The sequence below is a fragment of the Ranitomeya variabilis genome, chromosome 3, assembly GCF_051348905.1.
Source record: "Ranitomeya variabilis isolate aRanVar5 chromosome 3, aRanVar5.hap1, whole genome shotgun sequence".
NCBI classification, from domain to species: Eukaryota; Metazoa; Chordata; class Amphibia; order Anura; family Dendrobatidae; genus Ranitomeya; species Ranitomeya variabilis.
Genome location: NC_135234.1, coordinates 544,751,872 through 544,778,583, shown reverse-complemented (window position 1 = coordinate 544,778,583; position 26,712 = coordinate 544,751,872). Strand labels below are relative to the sequence as shown.

General features: G+C 43.2%; 1 protein-coding gene across 4 annotated transcripts in view; it reads left to right on the top strand.

The window, feature by feature from the left end:
* The window catches only part of FARP1 (FERM, ARH/RhoGEF and pleckstrin domain protein 1), a 287,123-nt gene extending 276,428 nt beyond the window's left edge, over nucleotides 1-10,695 (top strand). For all 4 annotated transcript variants that reach the window (XM_077297120.1, XM_077297122.1, XM_077297123.1 and 1 more), the window contains exons 26-27: nucleotides 20-171; nucleotides 10,286-10,695. In XM_077297120.1, the coding sequence (XP_077153235.1) occupies nucleotides 20-171; nucleotides 10,286-10,367 (234 nt within the window). In that variant the 3' untranslated portion in view covers nucleotides 10,368-10,695. The remainder of the gene's footprint in view (nucleotides 1-19; nucleotides 172-10,285) is intronic.
* The last annotated feature ends 16,017 nt before the right edge of the window (nucleotides 10,696-26,712 follow it).

Genomic DNA, 26,712 nt, shown 5'->3' with positions numbered 1-26,712 from the left:
TGTATGTTCTTCTTTTCAGGACAGCCACCCACTAGCCAGTCTGCCATTGTTGGGGTACTCACTCACCATTCCCTCTGAATCAGAGAATATTCACAAGGATTACGTCTTTAAGCTGCACTTCAAGTCTCATGTCTACTACTTCAGGGCCGAAAATGAATACACCTTTGAAAGGTAACTGTAAAGGACTGTGTCTTTCACTGCTGAATTAGCGTAGTGTTTTCTAGGTACAGTAGCCGCATTTTCTATGGTGGTTCGCAGTATATGAAGTCTGTCACACTCCACTTAAAAATACAACCTTTCCTTTTACAGGACATTATGGCACCAAAAATGCAAATATGTTACTTTCCAACATTACTGGAAAAATCCACAAACCAAACGTGATGTCCACAAGGAGATAGTATTTTTTATGTCTGGTATTGCAAATCCTCAGCATTCACGGTAATGAAGCTAAACTGCAGTACCAGTCACAACCCACCATCTTTCCTTGGGGAAAAATAGACAAACCCTTTTATTTTAGGTCTTAGACCATCATTTTTAAACTGCTACTTGAACAAATGAGGAACAACTGCATAATAATGCGCAGAGTACTGATTGAAGACATAAACCATTTTACATGTAATTGCCATTTTTGTCAAGCCTTATTCACACGTCCGGTTTTCAAACATGCATGCACCCAGACAAAAATGGGCTCACTTTTCAAAAGGATAGCTCGCACATGTAACATGGATGACATCCCTGTGCTGTCTGTTTTAATAGGGGGCCCATTCTTTAGAATTGGTGACTGCAATTTGGACCAAGTAGGACCTGTAAAATGAGCCATAGAATATAAAGTGCCTATGTGCTGTTTATAAAAGCTGAAAGCACGCCTACACCAAACACGAACGCATCACTTAAGACTTAAATTTATGAGCGATTAATCCCCTGCTTCTTCACTAGGGGGCCCAATACTATATGTAATTCCTGCTTCTCCGTAAGGGAATACACAATTTAACTTTATGAATATTTGAAAATCACATTTCATTTAGATTTTTTGTAGAGCTCATTATTCCAATTCAGATTTTTCTGATAATTTTTTTATCCATGGCTGCATGTGATTTGGTCTACTCAGTCACAGGAACTGCTTGCTTTAAAAAATGTTCTCGCATGAGTTGATTGTTACATAATCTTTCAGCCTTCTAGCTTCTCAGAGACCACTTGTTGTGGTTAAATAACCGTTAGACACCACCCATCTTTTATGGCTGGCCTCTTCTAGGGTTAACTCATCAATATAGAAGATTGTCCCAGAATGTGGAGCCCTATTTTACCCTAAAATAGTAATTGTTGAGCATCTTGCTTGTAAGTAGAACCCATTACCATGTTTTCTCCGATTTCCTCCGGCTGTTCAGTTGATACCACAGCTGTCACCCGACTCTCACTGGCTGGAGCGGTGCCTACACCGCTTCTGGCAGTTTAACCTGTGGCGGAGCAAATTCACTGGAGGCAGGGCCTCTCCTTCAAGAGGTTGGCGGAGGCAGGAGTGGGCGATACTGCGGTGCCTGGGATCACAGGTGTCGGCGTCAGTGAGCGGAGTCCATTTTCCTTATGATATCCCTGCTGTGGGCTTCAGGAAAATGGCTGCCGGAGGTGGCACATACACAGATTGAGATCTTTGAAGACGCTCATGCTGCCACCGCTGGCGGACTCCTGCAGCGGCGATTCTGCCTCCTGTAACCCTGCTCCACTGCCGCCGACCCCCCAGTAAATTCACTTCAGAATATAAGATGCACCCCGATTTTCCTCACAAATTTGAAGAAAAAAAGTGTGTCTTATAATCCAAAAAATACGGTAAATAAAAAATGGGGCAAAAAAAATGCTTTTTCATCATACTGCTGAACAAAAAGTAGACGGAAACTCCATGAAAAAGACAAATGTAAATAAAAACGGTAACGCTGAAAACATCATCTTGTCCCACAAAAAACAAGCCGCCATACAGCTCCATCAGTGGAAAAATAAAAAAGTTATAGCTCTCAGAATAAGGCCGGCGTCACTCAGCGTAAGACAATACGGTCCGTTTTTTACGGCCGTAATACGGAGAAATGTTCCCAAAATAATGATCCGTATGTCATCCGTAGGTAGGGTGTGTCAGCGTATTTTGCGCATGGCATCCTCCGTATGTAATCCGTATGGCATCCGTACTGCGATATTTTCTCGCAGGCTTGCAAAACCGACATCTAATGGATTTATGTGCTCAAATGTTCGTTAAAACATATATACAGTATATATATATCTATCATTGAGACACATATACACTCACCGGCCACTTTATTAGGTACACCATGCTAGTAACGGGTTGGACCCCTTTTGCCTTCAGAACTGCCTCAATTCTTCGTGGCATAGATTCAACAAGGTGCTGGAAGCATTCCTCAGAGATTTTGGTCCATATTGACATGATGGCATCACACAGTTGCCGCAGATTTGTCGGCTGCACATCCCAAAGATGCTCCATACAAGGCAGGATGGATCCATGCTTTCATGTTGTTTACGCCAAATTCTGACCCTACCATCCGAATGTCGCAGCAGAAATCGAGACTCATCAGACCAAGCAACGTTTTTCCAATCTTCTACTGTCCAATTTCGATGAGCTTGTGCAAATTGTAGCCTCAGTTTCCTGTTCTTAGCTGAAAGGAGTGGTACCCGGTGTGGTCTTCTGCTGCTGTAGCCCATCTGCCTCAAAGTTCGACGCACTGTGCGTTCAGAGATGCTCTTAGGCCTACCTTGGTTGTAACGGGTGGCGATTTGAGTCACTGTTGCCTTTCTATCAGCTCGAACCAGTCTGCCCATTCTCCTCTGACCTCTGGCATCAACAAGGCATTTCCGCCCACAGAACTGCCGCTCACTGGATTTTTTTTCTTTTTCGGGCCATTCTCTGTAAACCCTAGAGATGGTTGTGCGTGAAAATCCCAGTAGATCAGCAGTTTCTGAAATACTCAGACCAGCCCTTCTGGCACCAACAACCATGCCACGTTCAAAGGCACTCAAATCACCTTTCTTCCCCATACTGATGCTCGGTTTGAACTGCAGGAGATTGTCTTGACCATGTCTACATGCCTAAATGCACTGAGTTGCCGCCATGTGATTGGCTGATTAGAAATTAAGTGTTAACAAGAAGTTGGACAGGTGTACCTAATAAAGTGGCCAGTGAGTGTATATATATTCTGTATTTATATTTAATTCAGCGCGATATATGTGAAAAGCCGGTAATTCAATTGCCGGCTTCTCATTTCTCCTTCCCAAACCCGACAGGATATGAGACATGGTTTGCATACAGTAAACCATCTCATATCCCCTTTTTTTTGCATATTCCACACTACTAATGTTAGTAGTGTGTATGTGCAAAATTTGGGCGCTGTAGCTGCTAAAATAAAGGGTTAAATGGCGGAAAAAAATGGCGTGGGCTCCCGCGCAATTTTCTCCGCCAGAGTGGTAAAGCCAGTGACTGAGGGCAGATATTAATAGCCAGGAGAGGGTCCATGGTTATTGGCCCCCCCTGGCTACAAACATCTGCCCCCAGCCACCCCAGAAAAGGCACATCTGGAAGATGCGCCTATTCTGGCACTTGGCCACTCTCTTCCCACTCCCGTGTAGCGGTGGGATATGGGGTAATGAAGGGTTAATGTCACCTTGCAATTGGAAGGTGACATTAAGCCAGATTAATAATGGAGAGGCGTCAATTATGTCACCTATCCATTATTAATCCAATTGTATGAAAGGGTTAAAAAAACACACACATGATTACAAAGTATTTTAATGAAATAAACACACAGGTTGTTTTAATATTTGATTGCTCTCTCAATCCACCTGAAGACCCTCGCTCTGCAAAATAATAAACCAACAATATACATACCTTCTGATGAACTGTCACGTCCCACGAAGTAAATCCATCTAAAGGGGTTAAATCATTTTACAGGCAGGAGCTGTGCTAAAGCACTCGCTCACGCCTGTAAACCCCGGGTGCTGAAAGGAAAGCTGGGTGATCTGTACTCTCTGCTGGATGAACTCATATGAACTCGAGCGTGGGAACTTTTCCAAGTTTTCCAACTTTTAACCCTTTATTTTAGCAGCTACAGCACCCAAATTTTGCACATACACACTACTAACATTAGTAGTGTGGAATATGCAAAAAAAGGGGATATGAGATGGTTTACTGTATGTAAACCATGTCTCATGTCATGTCAGGTTTGTGAAGGAGAAATGAAAAGCCGGCAATTGAATTACCGGCTTTTCACTAACACCGCTGCGTATTTCTCGCAAGTCACACTGCTGGTCCGTGTGGAATCCGTATTTTTCTCGCCCCCATAGACTTTCATTGGCGATTTTTTTGCGCAATACGGTGACAAACGCAGCATGCTGTGATTTTCTACAGCCGTACAAGACCGTATATTACGGATGCGTAATATACGGCAGATATGAGCTGGGCCATAGAGATTCATTGGGCCGTGTGTAATGCGAATTTTACGGACGTAGTTTATGCGCTCATACGTCCGTAAAACTCACCAGTGTGACGCCGGCCTAAAGCGATGCACAAATAATTTTTTTCTATAAAATAGTTTTTATTGTGTAAAAGCGCCAAAACATAAAAAAATATATAAATGTGGTATCGCTGTAATCATTCTGACCGGAAGAATAAAACTGCCTTGATACGTTTTGCCACACGTGGCACGGCATAAAAAAAATCCTGAATTGCTGGTTTTTGTTCTTTCGATCTCCAAAAAATTGGAATAGAAAGCGATGAAAAAATGTCATGTACCTGAAAATAATAACAATAAAAAATTTAGCTCGTCTCTCAAAAAACAAGCCATAACATGTCAGTCGAAATATAGAAAAATTTTAGTTCTCAAAATCTGGCTGTGCACTAGTTTATGCAATAAAAAGCGTTTTTTTTAGTGTGTGACAGCAGCCAAACATATAAACCTGGTATCTCTGTAATCGCACCGACCCAAAGAAAAAAGTTACCTAATCACTTATACCACACAAGGAATGGTGTAAAAAATAAATACAATTCTTGTCCTGCTGTTGATTTTTTTTTTTTTTTTTAATTCTGCCCCCACAGATCGTAGTAAGGCTTGGTGCACATTATTGTTACTCTGAGATTTAGATGGAAACCCCAAAGCGCCCTTAGAGCGCCGGATAAATGTAATCCCACATGTTATGTAAAATGTTCCCAACAAAAGCTTCCAATCAATCCACAAAAAAAAAGCAAGTCCCCACTCAGGTCCGTCATCTGTTAAACAGAAATATAGGGGACTTCCACGTTACTCATAGTACAACAAAGGCTCTGGAAAAGCAAAATGGCTCCTCGCCCCCAAAAGAAATTCAGCAAATTCTCCGCTCCCAAATCCAAATGCCCCCCTCCCTTCTGAGCCACAGTGTACCTAAACAACATTTAGCATCCACGTTTGGCATTTCCGTAGCGATGAGAGCCTGCCTAATTTTCAGGTACGTGTCTCCAGAAGCATGAGCTGGGTACTAGCTCACCGTAATACTCTAAACTTTCTAAAGTTAAAATATAACTTTTATTTCACATCAATAAAATGTCAAATACAACGTGGGAAAAAATACCATCACAAAAGATTGAAAAATATAAACACCACAGGGAGGTGCCTGACCCTGTAAAACGCTGAGCCTCCCTACCAGTGGAGGTTGGCACCCTATATACCTATGCAATGGCGCCCCTGCTCGTTGACAGCTCACCCTGCTAGCCCTATTAGGCCCTGATCAAGGCAGTGGATAATCACTAGGTAGGTGGGACTTAGAGGATATATGCAAGATATGCTTATATCTGAATATCAATTTAGTATGGTCTAGATGGAATGACGATTGATCTGTGTGTCCAAATAAACTGAGACACAGTGCTGGAACAATATCTATAGATATTACCGACCTGTCCCTGCGCTCTGATTGCCTACCTGACTCTGCGGGGGTTGGCATCCTATGATGACGAGATTGGTGCCCCCACTCATCGGCGGCTGTACCTACTGTCCCTCTCTATTGAGTTAGAGAATAATAGAGGAGAGCTAAAGTGCTTAGTGCTCTAGCAGGTTGAAGGCACTGTTGATGTCCTTATAATGGCTCAGTTCAATAAAAAGATAGCATATACATAGTGACTCCAAACATTGATGTAGAGTCAAGTGGTTATAGAGGAAGACAGATGAAAGATAAATGTAGATAAATGTAGAAAAAAGGAAGATAAACTGCACCGCTGTGCAACTCCAAGGACACGAGGCTTGTTAAAACTCCAGGCACATGGGTGCCGATCAGCTGAAAATCAAGCATGTCCAAATTCACCATGTACAAAAAGAGAGCATGGCACTCATCGTCCCACAATGTCCTTTTATTTTGGACACATGTAAAACAGAGGCAGGGGGAGGCTTTCAAGTGGAAACCGCACTGAACGACAGCTGTTTCGTGCTCAACTTGCGCTTCCAATGAACACTGCGTATGTGTGCTAACAGAGCAACAAGAAATTAATGAGCTGGTGGCACTCAAAAAACAACTCCCTGCCAAAGCACTGCGGTCCCTAAGAATCTGCCCGGGGGCTGGATAAAAGGTTATCGAGGGCCATAAATGGCCCAGGGGCATAAGGTTCCCCACCATTGTTTTATATAGTAAGTGACTCACAGGTGTTGTAAAGAAAATAATGCCAAGAGGGACAGGAGGACAACATGTTTAGTGATGCACAAACCTTAGAGCAGCCACGACCACAAGAACTTGATGGTGGGGAACGGCAAATTTGGGATAAGGAGGAAGATGATGATGAGACAGTTCTAGACTAAGACTAAGTCTTGTTTTTAGGTCAGTAAGTCAGGAGGACCAGACTCAACCTGGGAAGCAGGCATGCAGAACAAGGCCAGCAATGCTTAGGGGGAGAGATCGGCTTCACCGAAACAGACAGGAACAGGCAGTGGGGTGACCAGAGTGAAAAGGCGGGCGTCTGTTCCGCACAGCACTGACACTCCTGAATTTTCCCTTCAAAGAGTTAGGAGTTCCCCAGTCTGGGACTTTTTTAAAGAGAGTTCTGAAACTAACAAAATCCATTTGCAACCTGTGCCATGCAAAGATCAGCACGGGCATGACCATTAAGAATGTAACCACTACCAGCATGATCAGGCACATGTCTTCTAAGCAACCGACTTGGTGGGCCGAATGCCTGGGTCCACAATTGGTGCCATCGGGTAACACCACTGCCTCTTTCCCTGTGCTTCCCAATCCCCTGTCCAAAACACTGGCGCAGATGCCTCCTGCCCTGTACCTATTGTTGCACATTCTGACTTGCCATCATCTGGCTCTTTTAAATCCTTGTCCCATCCCAGCATACAGCTGTCTCTACCCCAGGCCTTGGAAAGAAAAAGAAAGTTCTCACCCACAGGCCCAAATGCTAAATGGGCACTTTTCCTGGCTGCTTGCCATGGAAATGTAATTTAGGCTGGTAGACACAGAGGACTTCCACCGACTCATAGCGGCCGCCGTCCCTCAGTACTCGGTCCCCAGCCGCCACTTTCTCTTCCGGCGTGGCATCCCCACCTTGTACCAGCGTGTACTTGCAGCCGGGGACACATTTCCCTGATGGCATACTGGGTGAACATTGTGGAGGCCGGGGCCTAGTCACACCCTTGCACGGCGTATGTGCTCATGACGCCAAAGATTGCTGCCCTACTTCTATCAGGGTTTCCTCCACCTCCTGCAGCAGCTCCTGCACTTCTTCCAGCTACTACTCATCTTCCATCTCCGATGTGGTATCTCAGAGCATGTCGTACACATGAGCTGCAAGCTGAATGTTCTGCAGCGCTGCCTCAGCGAAGAGGCAACAGCCACTGCTGAAGCTAATTTGTCTTGGAGATAAACTGCACACAGCGGCAGAGTTACTTGAAGGAATAAGAGACGAACCTGGTGGTGGTTGTGAAGCTTGGCAAACTCACATACGTACTATGCTTGGCATATGTGCTCAACTTGGTAGTTCAGTGGTTTCTGAAAACATACCCAGATTTGTCAGAGCTTCTGCTCAAGGTATGCCGCATCAGCGCCCATTTACACCAGTTAGCTACAGCTGCCGCCATTCTGGCAGTGCTGCAGCAGTGCATGCAAGTGCCAGCTCACCGACTGGTGTGTGACGTTACCACGCGCTGGAACTCCACACTGCATACGCTGGCAAGGCTTTGTGAGCAGAAGAGGCGAGTGGTTGAGTACCAGCTCCAATACGCCGTCGGTATACTGGTCAGCCTCTGCACATAACAACTGAAGAGTTGGCATGGATGAACATTTGGTTCTCCAAGACTTTGAGGACTCCACAAAGATAGTGAGCACCATTGTCAGCGCAACTATCACGCTTCTGTGCCTACTTTAACAGTTGCTGCTCACAATTAAACATGGAGAAAGAGAAACAGGAGCTGGTGGCTAGCGCAACAGAAGCTTGTAGCCACACAACCTTTGTCCCATCTCTCCTACATGGATGGGAATGAGAAGGAGGAGGAGATGGAGAGTCGACATCATGGTGGAGACAGGGAGGTGTTGGCTATATGGAGCTTGGCATATATGGCCGACTTTATGTACCGCTGCCTTTTCCGTGACCCTCACGTTACATTCATCTTGGCAACAAAAGAGTACTGGTTGTTCACCTTGCTAGACCCATGCTACAAGGAGTAACTTTGCATCACTTCAACCTGAGGTGCGAGGTCTTCTAAAATGGTTCTATACCAGGTCATTGTGGAAAATATGTTGAAAAAAGTCCCGTAAGACAACGTTAGCGGCAGGGAGGAAGCTTTCTTGCGCAGCCAAGTAAGAGAGGCCAGTGAGACACACAACAGAGGTACACTGTCAAAGGCGTGGGCCAATTTCATGGCATCAGCCCAGGGCCTGATGACTGGGTATTTTTGACAAGGAGGGAAAAGTTTTTAAAGATGGTCAAGCAATACCTGGCTGACCAAACCAGCATACTCCCTAATTCCGCTGCAACTTTCAAATATTGGGTTTTAAAAGCTGACACCTGCATCAGCTATCCCTCTATGCATTGGAGGTATTGTGCTGCTCTGCCACTAGCGCCTTGTCTGAGCGGATTTTTAGTGGGGCCAAGGAGGGGGGGGGTCATAACAGATGCTTCCACCTATCAACAGAGAATGCAGACAGGCTCACTCTCATAAAAATGAACAAAGCCTGGATTAGCCCACACTGTTCCACACCTACAGATGACAACAGCACATAAAGTGTTTATAATATTCTATATTTTAATGAGGCTTGCCAGTTGTTTCCTTTCAGGGGTCTATGGATAATCCTCATAATTTCTGTCTGGCTTTGCACTTTCTGTAAAGTCATTATAACTGTATAAGTACATCAACTACACTTTCAAAATATTTTCACATTTCTTTTATGGATTTCATTACGTTTGTATGTAAAACTTACAAAAAGCGTAGAAAAATAGTTCAGGATTAGATTACTCATCCATACAGTATTACGTGCATTCGGTCACATTTTTGTGGTATAGAACACTAGAAAAAAGCTTTTGAATATTTTGCTTGTTTCTTAACATTTCTTACCCATACAATATTCCTTGTTCTGAGGTACATTTAGGTGATATGTAACACTAAATAAAAAACATTTAACCATTTTCCTGGGTTTCATTTCCTAGCCATACAGTATAACCTGTTCTTGGGTACATTTAGTTGGTATACAATCCTTAAAATACTTGTTAAATTTTATTGTTATTATATTGACCACCCATAGACTATTCCGTGGTCTAGAGTACATTTTACTTGGTATAGAACACTCAAAAATCTTCAAAATGTTTTGGTATTATATTGCTCATCCATAGAGTATTATTACATCTTATTGGGCACATTTTGTTGCTATATAAACCTCCAAAAACTTGTTCCAAATTTATCGGTATCCTATTGCTCATCCATAGAGTATTACAGATTATTGGGTACATTTTGTTAATATAAAAACCTCAAAAAAATTGTCCAAAATGTATCAGTATTATAATGCACCAACTCTGTATTTTATATAACTAGCAGTACAAGTACTCATAGTGGAAGATGCAGGACCAGTACTGGTTCTTTCTCCCTGCTGTGGACTCTTTTCATTGACACTGAATGCAGGAAAGATTTTGGTATTGATTTAGCTTAGTTTACAATTTATGTAACAAAGCATTGTCTCCAAAACTTGTACACTTTGCTGTGTTTAGTTCCGAGCTTTGGTTCTCGGTTGCTGATGATTTGGTATTACTGCATGTTAAATGTTTATTTTGCCATTACAGGTGGATGGAGGTGATTCGAAGTGCCACAGACTGTGCCAGTCGCTCCAGACTCTTGAGGCATAAGGAATCCCATTTGTACTGAAGTCAGAACATTCCCAGCTCAAGAGTGCCAACTGTTTTCCAGCAGCAATTTGATACCAATCCTTGCTGCTGTTTTGTACGACCAACTGTTCCATGCAGGACAACAGACTATCTCCCTATGACTTTTTATCACCTTTGTCTGGACAGACACTTTTTAAACTTTTTTAATGATGAGCCCCTTCCTGCTGTAAAGTAGCCCATTGTTAGCGGCAGGTAGCTGGTCTCATCCTGTACAATACATTTTGACATTCTGTTTGAATTTGTGTGCCAACATTAAATCTGTTGTCTTTAGTCTAGTGACAAATGATTAAAGTTTTATTTGTATCCCAGTTTTTAAACTTGCCTTTAAATTACACAAGTGTGCGCATATGCAGAGAGGTCAATGTTTTTCTAGGTTTTTTTTTAAGTTATATAGCTTTTTTTCAATGCAATATCATGCTTTGTTGCTGTTCCCATAAAGGTTTACATACATCCAAAGCACTTTAATCACCTTCATTGTGGATACCAAGTAGCAGAGACCATAGTACATTATCACGGCATATTTAGATACAGACTGCAGTTAGTTTTGGTCTCTGTATACTATAATTTTTTCACCATACATTCTCATTTTTTTCTTGCATTTTGGTTACAGACTTTGCTGTACTATGATTACATCTTTTCTGTCATGGCAAAGCATTGCAGTAAACTTTTTTCCCAAAAAAAAAAAAAAAAAATTGTTGTGATTTCTTGGTGCTGTGTAGTTTACATGTCCAGCAGGCTGAGTGTTTAGGGATGCACCAAGTAGATGAAAATGTGAATTAAATGTAAGGTCTTTTTACTCAAGTTACATTACTATCAGAAATTGTTTCTTAGTGATATATTTGGTGAGTTTAAGGCCATGTTCACACTATGATTTTCAGAAATCGCAGAACGGCCATGTTTTTAAATTGTAAAATTGCAGCAAGAAAACTCATCACAAACTGCCCAGGTTTAGAAGTTGTCCCTTATGCACTGGCTAGAGGATAACTTCCTGATCACTGGGGGTCCAACCACTGGGACCCTCCATTGATTCCAGGAACTAAAGCTCTGAAGCGCCACATCTAAATGAAGCGGTGCTTGGTCATGCGTACCTCAGCTCCATTCATTCTTAATGGGTGTACTGACCCCCACTGATTGAGAAGCGTCACCCTTATCCTTTGGCTCTAGGATAACCTACAAACGAGGACCAACCTCTTTAGGCAACCTGATGTTGCCAGCATAAGGGTATGTTTCCACTGTCAGTAAACGCTGCGGATTGAATACTGCGTACAGCCACAGCGTCCAATCCCCAGAGGCCAGGTGTTACAGCATAGTGGATGGGATTTTATGAAATCCCATCTCCACTATGCGTGCAATGACGCCTCCGGCATCCCTGCGTATACGCACATGCGGCGCGTCTTTCTGGACCGCAGCATGTCAATTTATTTTGTGGAGACCCTCAGCAGGTTTTGCTATGTAATCTGAGGACAGCATGAGGTAGGGGTTAAAACACAGAATTCAACATGTCACAAGTCAAGCTGTGTGCTATTTACTTCCTCTGAAGGTTTTATGACCTAGTAATTATTGCTGTGACTAGCTGGTGTGCCGTCTCTCGTCAGACTCCACCCCCTTTTTATAAGCAGCTCAATGTCTATAGACAATGTACAAACAGAGCCTGGTGTGGACGGGGTCAGCTTTCTCAGCTCTGCTGCATTGTTAAATCAAAAAACTGTGTCAGATTACTGGGTGCAGCGGTTCTAAGTGATACATCATTGGATGCAGGGACTCTGCCTACATAATGCTGCTCTCACAAGAGGTAGCAAAAACCTGCCGACAGATTCCCTTTAAGTATGGAAATTATAATCTTATCTAAACAAATATTCTAAAAATCACAGGTCAAGGAAACTTATAGAAGGGGAGGGGGGAAAACTAATATGACTAGAGACTTATGGAAGGGAGGCAAAAGGGGGAAGGGATTGGGAAGAACAGGAATAGGTGGAAAAGCAAGGAGTCAGTAATTATTTATGGTAATAAAATAAGCAATTAAATAACATAAGGTATTATAATTCACCGAACAACTGTAAAAATATTTGTGAAAAAAAGCATGCCTACAATATTATTCTGCCAGTCAGGCAAGTGGTACCTCAACATTTAGAAGCTTAACATATATTCGAGTATACGCTGAGTTTTTCAGCACATTTTTTGTGCTGAGACATTCCCCCCTTAGTTTATACTTGAGTGAGGGTCCCAATAGATGGAGGGGGAGTGGCAGCGGCGGAGCAGCAGGTCACCGGAGGCAGGAGCTGGCTGTTGCGGCTGAAACCTGTGCCTGCTGCTAATGACAAATGAATAGTCACTGCGCTCGCAGTGAATATTCATTTCTCTTCAATAGCGGGCACAGTAGTTGCAGCCGCCAGCTTCCTGCAGCGGCTACTTAAGGGAATTAATATACACTGCCCTCTATGACCATGGGCATGAAGTGCAGTGAATATTCACTTAAGTAGCAGGTACATGTGATTGCCCGGCAGCTGCAGGAAACCAGTGGCTGCGACTTCTGTGTCTGCTATTGAAGAGAAATTAATATTCACTGCGAGTGCAGTACATATTCATTTCTCTTTAGCAGAGGGCACACGTGATCGCCCCACAGCTGCTGGCATCGGAACAAGATGCTGCAAGGGAGCACTGGGACGGTAAGCAGGATTATTTTTACGTTTTTCTGCTGGGGGCCATGCATATCAGGATGCGGACAAAGAGCCATGCATAGAAGGATAGCGATGAGGAGGCCATGCAAACAAGGATAGGGTTGAGGAGCCATGCATACAAGGATAGGGATGAGGGAGCCATGAATACCAGGCTAGGGATGAGGGGACAATGTATACCAGGCTTATATTCGAGTCAATAAGTTTTCCCAGTTTTTTGTGGTAAAATTAGGTGTTTCGGCTTATATTCGAGTATATATGGTACTTCTTATCCCAAAGACCAGTTTTTCATATTTTAGAATAATGACATTCTTTAATGCATAATTATGCTCATAGATATTGCATATTGCTATTCTTTCTGTGATGCTATCAATTGTGGGAACTCTTCCAGAATGACTAACACAGCGTGACTACAGACTTTTCGGTTTAGACCATTAGACCAGACAACCCCTGTAATGAATAATTTCTTAGGACATTTGCACATATGGAATTAAAAAAAATAAGTTATGCTGGCTACCAGCTGCCAAAGCTATTGGGAGCTTAAAAACTAACTTTACACTATCTTATTATTGAGCTCAATGTATGACAATATACAGTAATCTTCCACACTGTGTGTCAGCTGCAAGCAGCCATCAGGTTATTTATTAAATGGTATGTCTAAGGAGTAAGACTGTTTTAGAAAAAGCTCATTAGTTTAAATGGAACATGTCCTCTGCCCTGGCCCCCTAGGTCAGGGGTGATACTCTGCAAGGGAAAGAGACTGGAAAGCAGCTCGGCAGTGTTGAATGAGCAGTGAGGTAGGTATTTCTTTTATATTTTTAACCCAAAGCATTGGGTTAAATAAATAAAAAAATTTCCCAGACAACCCATAAAAGGCTGTCTATAACAGGTGGAGCGCTATATTCCCTATATTGCTGCACCTGCCATAAAGGCCCTGAGGAGACTACAACATTGTGATTGCTTAGACAGATCGTCCACCTGGTGTCCTAAGGCTCAATGAAACCATCTACTGTCACAGGATCTACATAGACCAAAGGTTGGGAATGCAGCAAATTACTGGACAATTCTACATTTTCTTAATAAACGTGACATTTCAAAACTCTGGCATTACCATATTTAACCCCTTTACCCCCAAAGGTGGGTTGCACGTTAAAGGGAACCTGTCACCCCCCCCCCAGGCGTTTTTAACTAAAAGAGCCACCTTGTGCCGCAGTAATGCTGCATTCTGACACGGTGGCTTTTAGTTCTGGTTGCTGTAACTGCCGAAATAATCAGTTTTGTAATTTGTCCTAAATACCTTTTCTTCAGTCCTGGAGGCAGGCCTTTCCCCCCTGCTGCAGACGCCACACAGCCGTCACTCAAATCTTCTTGGCGCCGGGCGCCGCCTACTCACCGCTGTTTTGAAATGAGCCGGCGCCTGCGCTCTTTTCTCCTGCCTTGGGCAGGCGCAGTGAGCGCTGCCCGTCCGTCCTCATATGCAGTCTAGCTGACTGCGCCTGTGCGGCCGCCCTGCCTGTGAATCCCAGCCCCGCAGTGAGAATAAATCAGAAGACACGCTGGCAAATACGTTTTGGCTGCCTCCTTGGATGCAGCAGTCTAATCGGCCAGAGCAAGTAGCAACATCGTGGCTATACGCCGCATCCTTTGGTTGAAGGCATATGGAGTACAGATACTACTTCCAAGAGGTCCCTCACCAACTTAGCCTTCCAAGGCTCCAGGATCTTTGGGGCTCGGCTAGACCAGATAATTTCGGAGGCTCCGGGGGCAAAAGCACCTCTCTCCCTCAGTCTAGACCAAAGCGTCTTTTCAACAAAAAGGGCCCTCGAGCCTTTAGGACCTTTCGTCCATTTCCATCGTCAGAATCCTCCTCACAGCAGGAGCGTCCCTCTGCCTCAGGTGAACGAAGGAAACCCTCTTACAAACCAGCTCTCAGCTGGAGGCATAAGGGCCAACCCTCAAGATCCTTTGGGTCCCGTTCCAACAGGTTCCATTCTAAGTGACGGGTCGCCCCCACCTGGAACTCTTTCCAGGGTGGGAGGCAGGCTTCTTTCCTTCAAGGACGCCTGGTTGTCTGTGGTCAGCGATGCCTGGGTCAGGGAGATCATTACCTCCAGTTACAAGATCAAATTTTCTTCCCTCCCAGAAAGTCGCTTCTCTCTTTCTCGTCCACCAAAGCAGCTGTCTCAGTTACCTGGTTTTCTCCAGGCAGTATCCTCCCTGGTCACCGCTAGAGTAGTCGTTCCGTCAAACGAACGGTTTTCATTGTTCTATTCAAATCTCTTTGTAGTCCCGAAAAAAAGACGGTTCTCTCCATCCAATTCTGGACCTAAAAATGCTGAATCGTCACATTCGACTCTTCAGTATGAAAATCCCTTCAGTCGGTGATCGCCGCTAAGGAGCCGGGGGGAATTTCTCTGCTCGGTAGACATCCAGGATGCGTACCTTCACGTTACTGTTTGTGTGCGGCACCAGAGATTCCTTCGGTTTGCAATCCAGGATGATCACTACCAATTCACGGCCCTTCCCTTTGGCCTGGCGTCTGCCCCCAGCGTTTTCACCAAGGTCATGGCCATTCTTCGTTCCAAGGGGATTCTCATTATCCCTTACCTGGACGATCTGCTGATCAAGGGCTCATCCTATCGAGACTGTGCTCGGAGCCTTCAAATCTCTCTGGACACCCTGACCCATCTCTGCTGGATTATCAACCGAGACAAGTCCTCTCTGATTCCTTCCCAGCATCTGACATTCCTGGGCATGGAATTCGACACAAAGTTGGCTCGGGTCTTTCTCCCGAAAGACAAGTTTTCCATTCTCTGCAAGGCAGTCCGATCCCTAAAATGCCTAACCCCCCATCCCCTACGATTCTGTATGGGAGTCCTGGGAAAGATGGTTGCCTCCATGAAAGCCATGCCTTTCGCCCAGTTCCACACTCGCCCCCTCCAGCTGTTTCTTCTGTCCACCTGGAACAAGTCCACGACTTCCCTGGACCATCCCGTTAGTCTGCCTCTCCAAGTACATCAGTCCCGACCCGGTGGACTCTGTCCTCAGTCCTCAAAGGGAGGTCCTTCCTCCCCCTTTGGTGGCAGGTCATCACCACCGACGCCAGTCTCCTCGGATGGGGAGCAGTCTTCCAACATCACACAATGCAAGGTCGCTGGAACGCCCAGGGGGCTCTTCTTGCCATCAACCTCCTGGAGATCAGGGCAATCTTTCTAGGCCTACTGCACTTTAAGTCTCTCCTGACAGGTGGGCCTGTCTGCATTCAGTCGGACAACGCCACGGCCGTGGCATACGTAAACCACCAGGGTGGACTCGCATCAATCAAGTGAAACGGCAAAGATTCTATGCGGGGCGGAACGTCACATTCCGGCCATTTCAGCCGTTCACATTCCGGGGCTCGAAAATTGGGCAGCCGATTTCTTGAGCCACCAGGGCCTGGCAGCGGGCGAGTGGTCTATCCATCCCTCGGTCTTCAATCAGCTATGTCAACATTGGGGCACTCCGGACGTAGAGCTCATGGTGTCTCGGATGAACCACAAGGTACCTCGATTCGTAGCTAGGTCCCGGGATCCTCTGGCCATCGGCCACGATGTCCTGGTAATTCCTTGGTCCCAGTTTCAGCTTCCTTACCTGTTCCCTCCTCTTCCCTTGATCCCAAGGGTCGTAAAGAAGATAAAGTCAGAGGGGATTCCAGTTATCCTCATAGCACCAGACTGGCCAAGGTGCCCTTGGTATGCAAAACTCATGAACATGCTCTCAGATACCCCTTGGAGGATCCCAGACTGTCCAGACCTTCTCTCACAAGGTCCGCTCTTCCACCAGAGCTCAGTCTCTGAGTTTAACGGCATGGCCGTTGAGGCCACGGTCCAAAGGGAGTCCGGTTTTTCTCACCATGTCATTCAGACCATGATCAGAGCTAGGAAACCAGGTTCTGCCCACATTTACCACAGGTACTGGAAAGCTTTCTTCTGATGGTGCGAGACACACCATGTTTTTCCGATGTCTTTTTCCCTTCCGGACTTTTTTGGTTTCCGTCAGGCAGGTCACGACTCGGGACTGTCCCTCAGTACCCTAAAGGGTCAGGTCTCTGCTTTGTCCATTCTTTTTCAGAAGGATCTGTCTTCCATCCCTGAGGTGAAGACTTTTCTCCAAGGAGTTGCACATCTTGCTCTTCCATTCCATCCGCCGTTGGAACCTTGGGATCTCAACCTGAATCATTTACATCTGTTAGCCAGCATAAGTACATGTGGGGGTTGCCTGGTTGCTAGGGAATCCCCACATGTACTTATGCTGGCTAACAGATGTAAATGATTCAGCTGCGGCAATAAAAACTAAATTTCCGAGCACTAAAAAATACTCAGAGGACACCTGAGCGTGCTCGGGAAATCTCGAGTAACGAGTATATTTGCTCATCACTAATAATAGGGCTTTTTTTTTTTTTCTACAACAAACTGAGGTCCATTTTTTCCTGAGTACGGCAATACTCTACAAGTAATCGTGAAATATTTTTCAGGCACAGTACAAAGCTCAGAAGGCAAGGAGCGCCAGATTTTACTGTTATGGTTTGCAAGTGCCATGACCCACTGAGAGCGCCCATGAGGTGCCAGAATAGCAGAACCTCCCTTAAATGACCCCATTTTACAAACTACACCTCTCAATTCATCTAGGGGTGCAGTGATTATATTGACGACACCAGGTGTGTCACAGAATTTTATACCATTGAGCAGTGACGAAAAAAACTAAATTTTTACCATCAAAATGTAGTTTTAGCCCCAGATTTTACATTTTCACACAAGGAGTGGGTAAAAATGGCACCAAAATGTATCCCACAATTTCTACTGAACGTGGCAATACCCCATATGTGGCTGTACAGTACTACTTAACCATACGGAGAGACTCGAAAGGAACAAAGAGCTATTTTCCCCCTGGAGCAAAGATTCTCCTAGAAGTGTTTGCGGACTCCATATACAGAGCCCCTGATTGCTAAAAAAAAATAATAAACACCCCCTTCCTCAAGTGACCCCATTTTGGAAATGACTCCCTTTTGGGAATTTACAGGTGTAGTGCCGATTTTGACTTATGGGTATTTTCCAGAAACAAGCAGCAATGAATGTTGCAGAGTGAAAATCGCAAACTGCAGTTGCAGTGACCAGTATGTTGCAATCAGCAGTACGTTATGCCCAGCCCGTGCTTCTATCGGCACACACCTGTAAATTAGGCGGGCTCTCATCGCTTCAGAAGAACCAAACGTGGGTGCTATATGTGGTTTAGGTACACCGTGAGGCTCAGAAGGGAGGGGGGCCATTTGGATTTCGGAGTACAGAATTTGCCGATTTTCTTTTGGAGGATTATGGAGCCATTTCACTTTTCCAAAGCCTTTGTACTACCAGTAATGTGGAAGCCCCCTATATTTCCGTTAACAGATAACGGATCTGAGTGGGGACTTGCTTTTTTGTGGATTGAGTTGAAGCTTTTATTGGGAACATTTTACATAACGTTTGGGATCACATTTATACCCTGCTCTTTGCTGAGCACTTACATAAGAGTTTCCATCTAAAGCTACGAATGACGTGATTCATATGAAACACCCGAGGTATCCACACACTGTAATGACGTAGACTTACTCTGGACTCGATCTGACCTCTGTTCAGCGTTATCCTTTTCAGAAGTACACAAAACTGTGGCAGAACGCCTAAAATGACGTACACCACCAGATCATAGGCCAGACAGTGTCCACAGTGACTCCATCTGCCTCATTATAGGGAATGTTCCCACCAGGGGTTCTGTCTGAATCATGTATTTCAGAGATTTACATGGAAATCCTGGCATAAGCGCTCAGCATAGGATAAATGTACGCCGAGCCTTACTGCGATCTTTGGGAGCAGAATAAAAAAAAACAGCCGTCGAAGAATTTGGTTTTATTTATTTTTTACACTGTTTCTCGTGCGGTATAAGTGATATATGATTTTTTGAGAGCTACCAATTTTCCATATTTCTGCTGACAGAGTCCTGTGACAGCTTTTTTTTTTGTGGGACAGGTTCACGCTTTAATTTGTACCATTTTCAGGCACATGACATTTTTTGATTGCCTTCTATTCCGACTTTCGGTAGACAGAATGAACAAAACCCAGCATTCAGGAATTGATTTTTGGGGGGGAGTTTTTTATGCCGTTCCACGTGTGGTAAAATTAATAAGACCACTTTAATTCTTTGGGCCAGTACAATTACAGCGATACCTCATTTATGTAATTTTTTTGTGTCTTTTGGCCCTTTTACACAAAAACCTTTATAGAACAACGTATTATTCTGAGATGTATAACTTTTTAGCTGATTGAACAGTATGGCGGCTTGTTTTTTTGAGGGACAAGATGACTTTCAGTGATACCATTTCAATTTACATTTTTCTATTTCATCAGATTTTATTCCACTTCTTTCTAAAGGTATGATGAAAAAGTATAGTTTGCCCGTTTTTTTTAATTTACTTTTTTTTTTTTTTACAGTGCTCACGTAAGGGATTAACTAGTGTGACAGATGCAGGGATACAAAATGTGTACTTTTTTTTTACATAAAAATGTTTTTTATTAGTGTAACACTCAATAAAGGAGTAGTTCTGCAGGTGGGGACCACAGACCACATCTCAGTACCAATGCTTTCTGGCTGATGTTTTGGTCACTTTTGAATGCTGCTTGTGCTTTCACACTCGTGGTAGCACGAGACGGACTCTACAACCCATACAAGTGGCTCAGGTAGTGCAGCTCATCCAGGATGGCACATCAATGTGAGCTGTGGCAAGAAGGTTTGCTGTGTCTGTCAGGGTAGTGTCCAGAGGCTGGAGGCGCTATCAGGAGACAGGCCAGGATACCAGGAGATGTGGAGGGGGCCGTAGGAGGGCAACAACCCAGCAGCAGGACTGCTACCTCAGCCTTTGTGCAAGGAGGAACCCTGCCAGAGCCCTGCACAATGACCTCCAGCAGGCCACAAATGTGCATGTGTCTGCACAATTGGTTAGAAACTGACTCTATGAGGAAGGTCTGAGTGCCTGACGTTCACAGATGGGGGTTGTGCTCACAGCCCAACACTGCAGGACGCTTGGCATTTGCGACAGAACACCAGGATTGGCAAATTCGCCACTGGCGCCTTGTGCTCTTCACAGATGAAAGCAGGTTCCCACTGAGCACATGTGACAGAGTCTGGAGATGCCGTAGAGAGCGATCTGCTGCCTGCTACATCCTTCAGCATGACCGGTTTGGCAGTGGGTCAGTAATGGTGTGGGGTGGCATTTCTTTGGAGGGCCGCACAGCCCTCCATGTGCTCGCCAGAGGTAGCCTGACTACCATTACACTGTGTTCCAAATTATTATGCAAATAATATTTCCTCATTTTCTCTAAATTACCTACCTGAATTGCAGTCATTGTTATTTTCCAGTCATCTACTAGTCTGATATAATTGCAATGTTTTGGAACAAACTGCCTATGAAAACAGTATGTTTTTTAAAAAAAATAAACTCTCAAAATGCATGTTCCAAATTATTATGCACAGCAGAGTTTTCAACCTTTTTTATTTTATTTTGAACAAAAAAATGGTCAATTGTGAAGTCATAAGCATTATCAGCTTATTACAAAATGAAATCAAACAGTTTTCAAGTGAAAACTTTATTCTAGGTGATGTTACATTTGCACATAGGACCCCTTGTTCGAAAGAAGCTTCTGAACTCTCTCGTCCATTGAATTTGTCAGTTTTTGGATGGTTTCTGCTTCAATTGTTTTGCATGTGGACAGAATACCCTCCCAGAGCTGTTGCTTAGATGTGAACTGCCGCCCGCCATCATAAGACACTCCTTTTGATGATGCTCCAGAGGTTCTCAATGGGGTTGAGGTCAGGGGAAGATGGTGGCCACACCATAAGTTTGTCCTCTTTTATGCCCATAGCAGCCAGAGATGCAGATGTGTTTTTTGCAGCATGAGACGGTGCATTATCATGCATGAAAATGATCTTGCTGCGGAAAGCACGGTTCTTCCTCTTGAACCATGGCAGGGAGTGTTGTTTTAGAAACTCCACATAGATTATGGAGTTCATCTTTACCCCTTCAGGGATCATAAAGGGGTCTACAATCTCTCTCCCCATGATTCCAGCTCAAAATATTACTCCACCTCCTCCTTGTTGACGCCTTAGCCGTGTTTTCATGGGTGTCCATCAACCAGCCATCCTCCACTCCATCCATCTGGACCATCGAGCGTTGCACGGCACTCATCGGTGAACAAAAGAGTTTGGAAGTCAGTCTTCATGTATTGTTTGGCCCACTGGAGCCGTTTCTGCTTGTGTGCAGTGGATACAGGTGGTCGACAGGATGGCTTACGCACCTCTGAAGGACCCTGCATCTTGTTGTTCTGGGGACATTGGAGGCACCAGCAGCTTCAAAAACTTGTCTGCTGCTGTGACAAGGCATTTTTGCAGCTGCTCTTTCAACCTTACGCAATTGCCTGTTGGAAAGAGTCCTCAATTTTTCCTTATCAGCACGTACACGTGTGTGCTGGGAATCAGCTACATACTTCTTGATTGTGCGATGATCACGATGAAGTATCTTGGCAATGTTGATTGTAGTCATGCCTTGACCTAAATACTCCACAATTTGTTGCTTCTCAGTAGCCGACACATCCTTTTTCTTTCCCATTTTGGCAAAAAATGTAGGCTGCTTAATAATGTGGAACAGCCTTCTTAGTCTTGCCTTTATTTGGACACACCTGCCAAACTAATTTGCACAGGTATCTGCAATTGCTTTCAGTGATATAAAGAGCCCTGACACACATCACCATCAATGAGTTTAAATTACAAACAAAAAAATTCTAACCTTATCACTCCTAAACTCTTTGTGCATAATAATTTGGAACACAGTGTAGGTACCGAGATGAGATCCTCAGACACCATGTGAGACCATATGCTGGTGCAGTTGGCCCTGGGTTCCTCCTGAACCTGGAGGAAGACACATGTGGTGTTGAAACATGTCGTCCATAAGGGATTGAATGTATGCAATATTGTAACTGAAGAAATATGGAACTTTTTAATGGATAAATAAAAGGTATATTTTACTCTACCAGTGGACTGATCGCTGGAGCAACAAAAAGTTTTTTATTTACATGTGTGGATTTGTCCCAATCCGTTTTCCGTGCGAACTGTAACCACAGGTTGGATGTATTCCGGTTTCTTCAAGGCGGTAAGCTGGCTTTGCCAAAAACTATATATATATATATATATATATATATATATATATATATATATCACAAAAGCAGGCAGCACTCCATGTTCTTTAAGACAATTTGCAGGTCTTTATTGAGCCCACATCTCCACGCAACGTTTCGGCTCTAACTGAGCCTTTCTCAAGCAACAAACAGACCTTATTACAACATATATATAGAGGGACATAACCCTATCATCCCCTAAGTGCAGCCAATCAGTGAACTTCATAGATTTACAGATGATTACTTTACATCATAAAGTGTATAAGTGCCAGCAGTGTACCATTAAAACTACATAGGACAACTCCCTAATACAGTGACCATCTATTTATTAATTTAACATACCCTTGGGGAGACGTGGTAGGTAAGAAGCCAATCAAAACCGCTGATTTCCAAAAACGTATCGCGCCTGCACAGTAGCGCTCAAAGTCTCCATCTTGGTAATGGAATCAGATGCCTTCATGACTTACTGCACATGCGCCCTAGCGCCGATAGTTACGGTGTTATTGGTGATCACTACGTGACCTTACAGCATTATTTTGGCCACAGTAAATAAACTATAATGCCATTATGTTGGTGGTAAAGAGATATTAAAAGGGCACCATTATATATAGAACTTAAATTATTAGTGGCAATCTATATATGCCTCAAAAACGTATAAAAAGTTAGGTATTTATTTATAAAGCTCATGGTATATTCCATTTACCACTTTTAAAATTCGCTGAAACAGCTTATAAGCCATATAGACTAATGAAAGATGTGCCTAATCCTACCTTGAGCTACCAGAGAGTATCTTGATTCAGATCCTCACCTGGCACTCATACAGTGTCTAAAGGGTGCCCCCCACCCCTCCGGGTCAGGCGCCCCCATTTCAGACATCTGCAAAGCAGTAGCACAGTAGTCCTGGCTAATGTAAACACTTGTGGTTTAAGGTTCACCAATGAGCATATTGCACCGAGCCCCTTACGGCCACATTATCAATAATAAGAAAAAACCAATAAGAAAAAAGCCAAATAATATTTTTATATAATTTATTAATTGGCCTCCCACTATCCACGTGCATGACACAATATTTGTATATCTAGATCAAAAATATATATTGTTTACAAATGATTATAATAATATAATTATTACTAGGATTAATTTAGTTCCTCCATGTCGAATGTCTCTCCACTTGGGATCTTCCATCATATTTGACAGCAACAGTACCTGGACAGAAAATGTACACAATAAAATTAGGAACATACTACTAAAATGAAGTATTCCCAAATATAAAAAATACAAAGAATACCAGATTTTCTAACTACACAATCTCAATGACAGAACGTTGTCTTATATAGCTGTATGTAATTTGAAGTCTACATTGAGGCCCATGGGCCTAAGTGTATTCAGTTTATAGATCCACATAAGTTCCCTTTTCCGGAGGATCAGCTCTCTATCACCCCCCCTCCTGTCTATAGGTACCCTATCAATTATTTTGAATTTTAAATCCTTTTCCAAATGATTAGACTCCACAAAATGTTTAGGAACCAGAAGATCGGTCCTCTTTTTTCTGATGGAGTATCGATGTTGGTTCATTCGTACTTTAAACTCACACGTCGTTTCTCCGACGTACCACAACTTGCAGGGACACATTAAAAGATACACAACATAATCAGAGCTACATGTTAGGTAATGTTTAATGTCATACACTTTCCCTGTTTGCGGATGTTCAAACGTTGCTCCTTTTACCATATAGGTGCAGTTCACACAGTTTAAACATGGGAAACAGCCAGTTTTACTTGAACCTGTTAGGGATAATTGTTTACTCATTCTTCTTGGACCAATATCCGACTTAATCAAGTAATCTTTAATATTTTTGTTACATCTATAAGAATATAGCGGTGGTAGTTGCAGTTCCTTTATGTCAGGCAGACATCTACCCAGCATCCCCCAATGTCTACTAATCACGTTAGGGACTTCCCTGCTCTCCTCTCCATAGGTGCTAACTAAAGGGACTCTTTTCTGTTTCCTCTCACGTCTATTTGTCTTTTTTTGGATAAGGTCCACCCTATTTACCTGTAATACTTTATTTTTGGTATTTTCCAACAAATTCATAGGGTAGCCTCTATCCAAAAACTTTTTAACTAGTAGATCAACTACCATGTCCATATCTTTTTCATCTTTGACTATCCGCCTAACTCTTAATAGTTGGCTAAGTGGGATGGATTTTATCATAGACCGTGGGTGTTGACTATCAAAGAGTAGCAAATTATTTTTATCTGTACTTTTCACAAACAGTGTAGTACTAAGTTGCCCCTCCTTTAGACTGACAAGTACATCCAGAAATTGAATTTCTTTTTTGGACATTACAAGTGTGAATTTGATTGTATTGTCAATAGTGTTTAGGAATTGGAAGAATTCTTCCAATTCACCCTGCGTACCTGTCCATAGGAGGAAGACATCATCTATGTATCTCCACCACGCCAAAACATTTCGGAAGTGGTGGGATACATAGATGAGGTCCTCCTCCAGGACTTCCATAACCAGATTAGCATAGGCGGGGGCCATATTGGCCCCCATGGCTGTTCCTCGTTTTTGCGTGTAAAACGCGTCACCAAACAAAAAATAGTTTCTTTTTTAAAATGATCCCCAATAATTTTAATAGAAAGGCTCTGCCCTCAGGTGTATACTTATTCAGCTCTAGTTTCTTACCGACTGCATTAAGACCTTGTTCATGGTCTATCGAAGTATACAATGACACTACATCGAAGGATGCCAAAATGACCTCCCTCTCTACCTGCAGTGCCTCCAATTTGTTTAAAAAGTCAGTCATGTCTCTAATGTATGATTTGCATTCTTTGACCATCGGATTAAATACCCTGTCTAGGAAGATACCTATTTTATTAAAGATTGAACCCACCCCGGAGACTATGGGGCGTCCCGGGGGGTTGATTAGGGTCTTGTGTATCTTAGGTGTTATGTATTACACCGGGGTACGTGGGTTCTCTTCTAACAGGTATTCATATAAATCCTGGTCAATCACATCTGAATCTTGGGCCTCTTTGAGACAGGCCTTAATGTCTTTCAAAATGACAAACTTAGGGTCCCCATCCATTTTCAAATATACATCCTCATCCATTAGTTGTCTCAATATTTCGGCAATATACATTTCCTTGTCCATGACGACGACTGCTCCCCCTTTATCAGCGGGTTTCACCACTATGTCGCCGTCATGGACAAGTTCCTGCAATGCCTCGTACTCCTCTCTTCGGATATTTGGGTGCGCATATTCTTTTATTGCCTTATTTCTAAGCTGTTCAATATCAGATCTTACCGCTTTTTCAAAGGCCTCAATCACAGCTGGGCTAGTCGGTGGTATGAAATTACTCCCTTTTCTTAATTGTACATCATTTAAATCAAATTCACTTAATTTAACTTTCTTATTAATGTCTTTATCCTTGAACCACTCCCTTAGTTTTATTTGTCTAAAGAATCTTTCAAGATCTAATTGTAGTTCAAACCAGTCTATGTGTGAACACGGGCTGAAAGTTAATCCTTTGCTTAGTACAGAAATTTGCATGTCTGTAAGTACCTTTTTGGAGATATTTACTATGAGGTCTGTTCCCTCCTTCTGAGGTTCAGTGTCTTTTGGGGTTGAATTTTGATTTTTTCTGTTTTCTTTTTGCTTCCGATGCTGGCGCCTGCCTCCGCGTCTTTTCCTTCCTCTGGTGTGTTCACTAAATCTAAAAGGGACAAAGTTATTATTTACATAACCATCATTATTTAAATACATTTCCTTGATGCCAGAAGGACCTCTTTTTTTCCATGACGCTTTTGAATTATCCGTTTGCCAAGAATAGATTCGACCAGTCTCAATCTCCAATGTCCCGACTCCATTTTTTTCTTTTAGTTTCCTCCAAATCTCCACGAAATTTGCACATATCCTTATCAACTTTGTCTTTAAAATGTATCCAATCATCTTTATTAAATATTTCCTGCATCTTTTTCTCCATATCCTCCGTGTTATGTTGTATCTTTTTAACCTCAGGATTTAAAATTCAAAATAATTGATAGGGTACCTATAGACAGGAGGGGGGGTGATAGAGAGCTGATCCTCCGGAAAAGGGAACTTATGTGGATCTATAAACTGAATACACTTAGGCCCATGGGCCTCAATGTAGACTTCAAATTACATACAGCTATATAAGACAACGTTCTGTCATTGAGATTGTGTAGTTAGAAAATCTGGTATTCTTTGAATTTTTTATATTTGGGAATACTTCATTTTAGTAGTATGTTCCTAATTTTATTGTGTACATTTTCTGTCCAGGTACTGTTGCTGTCAAATATGATGGAAGATCCCAAGTGGAGAGACATTCGACATGGAGGAACTAAATTAATCCTAGTAATAATTATATTATGTTATTATAATCAT